Raw genomic sequence first — 9,139 nt, forward strand, 5'->3', positions numbered from 1 at the left:
GGTGATGGGGGCTTGATCCACAGCACTTGAAGGGGGAGCAGAGGTCAAAGTGCTCCCTGGGGAACAGCAGGGGCCTAGAAGCTGAGGGAGAGAGAGAAGAGACATGCAGGAGGAGAGAAGATGTCGGGGCAGCTGGAGAGAGGCCTGGAGAAGCAGAGTTAAGCAGAGGAGTGGGAAGAAAGAGGGGCTCACATCCAGCTGGGAGAAGGGGCTGGGGAGAGAGTAAGGCACCCCAAGCTGAGAGGAGGCTGGAGTGCTCCAGCCTGCCCCTATTGGGTTTTCTTTAATGCTAACAGCATGCTATTTACTTTCCATTTAAATTTGAGATGTTGCTATAAATTATCAACCAGCTCCTTGTTCCTGCAGAGTTTATAACTAACTACCTGGGTTACTTATTGTTCAGGTAACAAAAGGGATCTGAAACCGCCCTGAGGGAAAAAAGTGGGGCCTGTAGTCTCAAGAAGGAGAGCGATGGAGGACCCCCATGTAGGCCTGGGCAGTGGGAGTGCAGAAGCAGGAAAGGATGGTGCAGAGATAGGACTTCCCGTGGAAGCCATTTCTCTGGAGAAGACAGTGTCTGGGAAGAGGCAGGATGGGTTCTGGGTCCCAGGTTCCCCTAGGTGCCCATGCCTGAGGCCAAAGCATTAGCTCCTCCTTTAATTCACTGTGTGACCTTGGGCAAGTCTCTTCTCTGCCTCCTGCCTCCATTTTTCTACCTGGACAACGATTAAAATTCAAATTCCTTGCCGTGTTTCCCTGACCTCTTCCTGAGAAACCTCTCTGTCTTCCTCCATTTATACTGACTTTCCTCCATTTATACTGACTTTGCTGATTCTCAGCTCAGTTCCTTTGCACGTGCTATTCCTTCTGCCTGGAACCCTCCTTCCAGATCTTCCCATGGCCAATTCCTTTTCCTCCTTATGCTCAAATGTCACCTCCTCAGGGAGTCCCTCCCTGCCTGTCTCATCTGAAGGTAGGCTCCACCCTAGTCATTCTCTCTTCCACTACCTTTTTACTTTCTCCTGATTTTTTTTTTTTTGATTACTTTCTGTTTTCTATTTCCTGCCATGAAAATAGAAGCTTTATGAAGACAGGGTCCACATGGCCTAGTTCACTACTCTTACTCCTGATATCCAGCCCAGCAGCTGACACACAACATGAATGAATGAGTGACTAGGATGCTCTAAGGCCCTGGGGAACATCTGTTGCTATGTCCAAGGGAGGAAGCTGTACATGGGGCCCTTTCCTGGGTGTCCCTGGTCCTCCCTGTCCCTGACCAGCTCAAACCTCAACCTTGAAGGTCTCTGATCCTCTCCATTGGGCAATGCCAAGGCACTGGGATCCAGGGAGGCAGTGCCCAAGGTGGGACAATTTGACATCCCTGACTGAGGCTGGCCTGCCTGGGTTCAAATCTCAGCTCCTCGCCTCTAGCACGGGCAGGTGATCTCGCTTTTCTTAGCCCCAGTTTCCTCTGCAAGGCAGAGATAATAACACCAACCCACAGACTTAAGTAGCATGATAACATGTAGCATGCACATGTAGTAAGTGCACTAAATGGTGGCTATTCTGAGTGGTCCCATTTAACAGATGAGCAGATGAAGCCTCAGAGATGCAAAGCCACTTCTCTGAGGTAACTCTTACAAAGCAGTCAGGCCAGGACCTAGATCCAAGTCCTCCCAACTCCATACTCTGCACAGTATCCTTGAAGTTGTATGCCTGTCCTTGATAAGTTATCTTTCTTCTTACCCTCCTCAGTTGTTCTTCCTGTTCGGCTTCACCATTAACTCACTTCCATGCAGTACTCAGAGTTCACAAAGGGCTTACAAATGCATTAAACTTGTTTTCTCTTCCTGACAATCTATGAAATATTTATCATTCGCCCCATATCACAGTTAAGGAAACTGAGGCACCTGGAGATTAAGCAACTTCCCCAGGCCACCTGGAGAGTGAGTGGCAGAGCTGGGATTCGAACAGAGACCGAAAGGTCCTGCACTGAAAACTCTGCTTCTCTCCATGTGAATGGCCTTTCAGGGTGGTCTCCCAGCTCCACAGCCTGGGAGGTGGAGGGCCCAGCGAGCAAAAAGCCCAAAGCCTTGAACATGATTGGACCCAGAATGGGTAGGAGGCAAGAGGAGGGAGATGTGAGCAAATCTTTCCCTCTCCTGGGCTCTCTTCCCTCTGCTGTGGAGCTGGGGTCCCAGGACGTCATCAAAGATGATGATGATGATGATGATGATGATGATGATGATGATGACGATGACGTTATCAACGTTGTTCCACTGATTGAGCACTGACTATGTGCCAGGCCCTGTAAACGTTTCACTCTTCTTTGAAACTCAGCTCTCCGAGTAGCTCTGTGAAGCAGGTGTGGATTTACCACCATGGAGTATGCGCACATCAGGTGCTAGGGTGCAGTGGGAGGACTTGAACCCAGGTTGGCTTGACTTTTGAGCCCATGAAAGCTGGGGATACCTGAAGACTTGGCCTCTTAGTTCTGAGTTGGAGAAACAGTCCTGAAGAGTCAGGTCCTTGAAGACTGAGTGTGTGTGTGTGTGTGTGTGTGTGTGTGTGTATGTGTGTGTGTATGTGTGTGTTGGGGTGGGAGAAAGAAACAGAGCAAACAACAGAGAGACACACAGACAGAAAAGCAGGCAGACAGACATAGACATGGAGTCGAGACTTGGCCTCTTAGTTCTGAGTTGGGGAAACAGTCCTGAAGAGTCAAGTCCTTGAAGACTGAGTGTGTGTGTGTTTGTGTGTGTGTGTGTGTGTATGTGTGTGTGTATGTGTGTGTTGGGGTGGGAGAAAGAAACAGAGCAAACAACAGAGAGACACACAGACAGAAAAGCAGGCAGACAGACATAGACATGGAGTCAGATGGACAGTGACAGTAAATCTATAGTTTGAGCCAGGAGAGGCCCTGTTGAGAGGGAGGCTGAGTTCATTCCCTCCGGAGAACAGAGATGGGAGGGAGGGTGATGATTACAGTTGCGGGAGGAGGGAGGCCATCAGGCAGCCTGGCTCCAGAATCAGATAAACGTGTTTGTCAGGGCGCACAAGGCTGGACTTTGTACTGCCCTTCCCTGCCTGCTCTGACTGGCACCCAGCGAGCAGGGGAGGTGGAAAAGAGAGGTTCCTAGGAGCTCCTGAAAGCAGGGGGAGAGAGGAGCTCCAGGAGAGGTCTGGGATTCCGGGAAAAGTGAAATATTCTTGAGTTCCAGCTAGGTCACCTTGGACAAGTGAGGCTCACCCATCTGAGCCTCAGTTTTCTTAACTGTGAAATGGGCACACAAGTAGTACCTACTTGCTAAGGTTGTTGTAAGATTTAAATGACTGGCTCTTGGCGGAGTGCCTGGCTCACAGTACATACTTGAGAAACATTCATTCTCATGTGTATCATTTTTACACAAATGGAACTTGGCTGTACTGACTGCTGAACAACTTAAATTGATCTGTCCCCACCTTCCATTTCCTCTCTACCTGTATGGGAACTGCTGATAAAAATGGAGGAAGTTGGAGGGCCAAAGCTGATGAAAGGCCCTGTGCCCTCGTGTCTGAGAAGGGCATGGCCAAGGGGACAGGCAAGGCCAGTTCTCTAAGGAGGGAGAGGTGGGCTGGGGAGAAGACAGTGCAGGGTGGGCTTCAGAGTGCTGGGGGTTTTGTTTGTGTTTAGTTTTTCGCAAATCAGTTTTAAATATTATATATGCATATATTGTCTATTCTATAATATATTACATAATTTTAAAAAGTATAGAAGAGTAACAGAGAAAACTGCCCTTCTCACTCTGACCCCAGCACCCCCAGCCCCCTCCTGAGACCATCAGCGTCACCAGTTCCTCGTGTGTCCTTCCAGTATTTCATGCAAACAGGAGCCAATATGTAGAAATCTTTTATCCCACTTTAACTTGTACACAAACAGCAGCACAGCAAACCCACCAGACAAACCCTGTTCCATCTGGGCACAGCGCTTCCTCGGTGGGTTTTTACAGCTTCGCGGAATAGAGCCACCGCAATGTAGTTAATCAGCGTTCCTTCGCTGGATGGTTACATGGTTTCCCATCTTTCGCGGTGGCAAGCCACACGGCGATGACTCCCCTCCTACACACGCCACGCGCCACACGCGCAAATATCGGAAGTCTAGAATTCTAGAACAAATTGCTGAGTCAGGGGGGTGAGAACGCAGGTTCTGTGATCTGGCAGACCTGGGTTCAAATCCCAGTTCTGTCCATTTCAGCCCTGGTGTAGAGAGCTGCTTTTATTTATTTGACACAGGTTTGTAACAGAAGCTCAGGACAGGATGAGGGGGAGGGGGAGGGTTGAGACAGAGCTGGAAAAGGAGAGAGAATTTATATAGTTCAGGCAACCTGATCCCTTCCATTCCCCACAGTGACCAACGGTCAAAAATATGAACCACAGATGGCCTCAGATCCCTTCAGTCTCTCTAGTGAGTGAACCTCAGCCCACGGAGTGGGATTCTGGTGCTCAGACACATACATTTTTCTTACAACAAGGCCCCTCAATGCCAGCCCATAACCCCTCCACCTGTGACTCTATTGAAACCCAGACACCTGCCCCAGTGCTGTGGGGAAACTGGCCAGGCCGTTGCCTAGGGTTTAGTGAAGATTGTCGGGAGGCGTTTCGACCTTATGTGTTTTTTACCTGATGGGCTGACTTCGAACTGAGTCCCTTCAGGTGGGATGGGACTCTGCGGGGCTGGCCCTGTGACCTTGGGTAAGTGATTGGCCTCCGCGGCCCTGACTGTGAAGTGAGAGAATCTTGTTTCTTTCTTTGTTTTCAGACCCAGTTTTTTCCCAGTAGGTTTCCTTAAGCAATCCATCCATCCATCCATTTACCCATCTACCATCTATCAATCTGTCTATCTATCCATCTACCTACCCACCAATCCATCCACTCACCCATCCATCTACCATCCACTCATTCATTCATGCATTCGCCAAGGGCATAATATATGTCAGGCCTACTTTGGGTGCCGAAAACCAGAGTTCCTACCCTCAAGATGTTTACGCTCTCTTTTCATGGATAAGACACAGCCACAAATAACATCTCCAGGTAGGATGAGGGGAGATGTTTAAAGAAGGCACAAAGGTGAGGACCCTCCCCATTGGCCTTGTGTAGCTTCGGGCGGAGTCTGTTCGTGTCTATATCTGTGTCCACGTGTTCTGTGTCTATGTTTCTAAAATTTTATCTGTTCCCATGACTCTGTGGGACTGGTTGGGCCCTGCGATGACATGTATGTGTCTACATGTCTCTGTCCCCATGTTCATGTGTCAGTGTTCCTGTGTCCTGGCACGGGTGCCCATACCTTCCTGTCCCTGAGTCAAGGTGCAGGCCCCAGGCTCTACACCTGCTTTCATCCATGATCCCCACCTCCAGGACGGATGGGGCTCCTAGCACCCGGGACTCCCAGCCCTGCCTGCAGGTCAACCCCCACTGAGTGGGCCCTGTCCTTGCCCTCCTTCCAGGGAGGACCCATGGCGCGTGGCAAAGATGGTCAAGTCCTACCTGCAGCAGCACAACATCCCACAACGGGAGGTGGTTGACACCACTGGCCTCAACCAGTCGCACCTGTCCCAGCACCTCAACAAAGGCACCCCCATGAAGACGCAGAAGCGAGCTGCCCTGTACACCTGGTACGTCCGCAAGCAGCGAGAGGTGGCCCAGCGTAAGTAACGACTGACCACAGCCCCGTCTTCCCTGGCGGGCCCGGGACGCTCTGCAGATCGAGGGTGGGGGCCGGAAGCTTCACCACCCCTTAACTCAGAGGAAGTCAGGGGGACTCAACCAGCAGCTATACCATTCTGCCTCGCAGGCACTCTAGGGGAGGGGAGTTGAGCTAGGTCCCTGTCTTTTAAGAGCCGTGTGATATGGAAGGAGAAGAGATCATTGTGATACAGCGAGATATGATAACAACAGCAGCAACAGCCAGTGTTTATAGAGTCCGCGCAGTGTGCCTGGCCCAGTGCAGAGTGCTACGCAAAGTACACTTCGAAGTGTTAAGCTGGAGGCAGAGGAGAGAGTAATCTATTCTTCCTCAGGGAGGCAGGGGCATCAGCAAGGTTCATACCAGAAGTATGACCTTTAGACTAAGTCTTAAACTGATTCGAATTTTGACCCATGGGGATGGAAGGAAGGGTGTTTCGGGCAGAAGGAACAGTGTGTGTCAAGGCTCAGAGGTGTGGTGTACATTCTGGAAATCCTCCACTGCAAACCCAAGAAGACCTGGAGGCGCTGTCATGCGGGGAACAGTGGGGCTTCCTCACTCAGGCCTCATACCCCATCGAACCCCAAGTGCACTGTCACACTTTTGAGCCTACATATAAAAAATTTCCAATATTTCTTTCATTAATTATTTAGGCTTTAAAAAGGCAATATACACTTAATTAAAAATAGAAGAAAGTAAAGATTTTATAATAAAAATTAGATGTCCTTTCTCTAAAGCAGCCCGTGGCATTCCCAGTCTTGCATATGTCCTTCCGGAGATATTTTATGCATATACTAGCAATGTGTGTGTGTGTGTGTGTGTGTGTGTGTGTGTGTGTGTGTAGCCCTGACTCAGAATCTTCCTTCCTCCCTTTCATAAAAATGTCCTGGCATTTGTCTGTCCCATACCCTTGGTGACCCACTCAGGGATAATCTGATAGACTAGTTTCCACTAAAGTGGAGCCTGCTGACAAAGGCTGCTGCGTCTTTTCTCTCCTGGCTAATACTGCACTTTAAGTTTGATTTCCAAGTCTGCAATGTCGAACACGCTCTGAATCTACTCAGGAGGTATAATTCAATTTTCTGCTCTATTGTTTGTCCCCGGAAAAATATTGAACCTCCCTGAACTCTGAACTTTACCTGTAAAATGGGATGACATTTATGTCAAATGTGACCAAGTGCTGATGCTTACTTGGAGGCTCGTGAGATTAAATCTTGGCTCAGTAGAAAAGTGTGCAGGGGTTGATTAGTTATGTCTGCCTTGGACACAGGTTAAGAAAGTGGTGGCACACGTGCTGTGTTTGTCATCACTGGATTAGATGATTTCAAAGTTCTAGCTGTAAACTCCTCTGGCTCAGCGCCCTGGGAATCGGAAAGAATCATGAGTGTGATCATGAACTGATGGGGGAAGGTGGAGGTAGCTGGTGCCCTGCTCATGGTTCTCTGTGCCTCCAGAGTTCACTCATGCCGGGCAGGGTGGGCTGATTGAGGAGCCCACAGGCGACGAGCTGCCAACCAAGAAGGGGAGGAGGAACCGTTTTAAATGGGGCCCAGCATCCCAGCAGATCCTGTTCCAGGCCTACGAGAGGCAGAAGAACCCCAGCAAGGAGGAGCGAGAGGCATTAGTGGAAGAATGCAATAGGTAGATTGGCTGGTGGTTAGCAGGGCTGGTTTGGTCTGGGCAGGGGGAAGGCTGGGGAAAGGGAAGGTAGCCCTGGGTCCTGAGGGAGGCTCCCCAGTCTCAACTCATGCTCAGTGTCTGAAACCTAGCTCCATTTCTGGCACCGCCCCCTGCCAACCCAAGCAACCCTTGAGTGGCTGCTCATTTTATTCATCCTCACTATAATCCTATGGTTATTTGGCTCACTTTATGATTGGAGACACTAAGAGAGGCTGTCACTTACTCAAGGTCACACTGCAGAACTGGGATTGAAACTCAGGTCTGCCAGCCTCACTCACTCAGGTAGAGCTCTCCCCACAGCCCCAGGAGAGGGTTCCTCTGTTTCTGGTTTGGAGGCTCACAAATGGCTATTTCTGCAGGGCAGAGTGCATCCAGAGGGGGGTGTCACCATCACAGGCGCAAGGGCTGGGTTCCAACCTTGTCACAGAGGTGCGCGTCTACAACTGGTTTGCCAACCGGCGCAAGGAGGAAGCCTTTCGGCACAAGCTGGCCATGGACACATACAGCGGGCCACCACCAGGGCCAGGCCCAGGCCCTGCGCTGCCCGCCCACAGCTCCCCTGGCTTGCCCCCACCTGCTCTCTCTCCCAGTAAGGTCCACGGTGAGTGCTATGAGGGTAGAGAACTTGGGGCAGTGGATGGAGGGAACATGGGGGTAGGTAGGAAAGTTGGGGAGCTGTCACCCAAACCTCTTAGCACTTCGATTTGGTTCCATTTCATTCTATTTTCACCGCTCTATTCACCCCAGTCCTCTCTGCTCCAGCAGTCTCCCCACCTTTTTGGCACCAGGGACCAGTGCTCCTATGAGAATCTAATGCCTGATGACCTGAGGTGGAGCTGAGGCCCTGATGCTAGCGCTGGGGAGCGGCTGCAAATATAGATGAAGCTTTGCTCCCTCGCCTGCCACTCTCCTCCTGACGTGTGGACCGGTACCGGTCTGTGGCCCGTGGGTTGGGGACCCCCGCTCTACTCCATGTCATCCACTCCGCTCCACTCCATTCCATTCACTCTGATTTGGGTTACTTCAGTTCATTCATTTCAAATCAAATCAACTCAATTCATTTCTGTTCAACTCATTATAATCCAATTCAGTTCATTGAAATTTGGTACGGTTTAACTCAATGCAATTCCCAATCGATCCAGTTTCCTAAATAGCATTCAAGGAAATTAAGTTAATTTTGTATAGCTTAGTTCAATTCAATCCAATTCAATTTTATTCAATTCAGTTCAATTCAATTCAACACAAGCTCAATTCGAGTACAATTAGATTCAGTTTCATTCAACATTCAGTTTCATTCAATAGTTCATGCTGTTCAGCTCAGTTGGCTGCAGTTTAATTTCACTAGCCTCAGTTCAGTGTGGTTCCACTGTCTTTTATTGAGCATCTACTGCATGTCAGGTATAGCACTAGGCAGTGGGGGCCACGGAGCTAAAAAAAAGAAAAAATGCAGCGCTGTGTTCAGGAGTTGGAAGCAGCCAGCACAGGGCATGGCCGGAGGTGGACACGCAAGCAAGGTTTGCTGGCTGCACAAAGAACGTTGGGGCAAGTGGCCCAAGTAAACAGATGCAGTTTGAAGTGATGAGGGCCTTGGGAGGCAGGAGAGTGGGGTGCTGAGGCTGGACACTGCTCCCACTCCAGGTGTGCGCTATGGACAGCCTGCAACCAGTGAGGAGGCGGAAGTCCCCTCAAGCAGCAGTTCCTTGGTGACAGTCTCCGCACCCTTGCACCAAGTATCTC

At 50.1% G+C, this 9,139-nt stretch overlaps 1 protein-coding gene across 2 annotated transcripts in view; it reads left to right on the forward strand.

Annotated features, from left to right (window-relative positions):
• The window catches only part of HNF1A (HNF1 homeobox A), a 16,852-nt gene that overhangs the window by 1,884 nt on the left and 5,829 nt on the right, over window positions 1-9,139 (forward strand). For both annotated transcript variants that reach the window (XM_025044526.1, XM_025044527.1), the window contains exons 2-5: window positions 5,484-5,683; window positions 7,177-7,363; window positions 7,762-8,003; window positions 9,041-9,137. In XM_025044526.1, coding sequence (XP_024900294.1) covers window positions 5,484-5,683; window positions 7,177-7,363; window positions 7,762-8,003; window positions 9,041-9,137 — 726 coding nt within the window. The remainder of the gene's footprint in view (window positions 1-5,483; window positions 5,684-7,176; window positions 7,364-7,761; window positions 8,004-9,040; window positions 9,138-9,139) is intronic.

This window comes from Pteropus alecto, unplaced genomic scaffold, assembly GCF_000325575.1.
Source record: "Pteropus alecto unplaced genomic scaffold, ASM32557v1 scaffold113, whole genome shotgun sequence".
Classification (NCBI taxonomy): domain Eukaryota; kingdom Metazoa; phylum Chordata; class Mammalia; order Chiroptera; family Pteropodidae; genus Pteropus; species Pteropus alecto.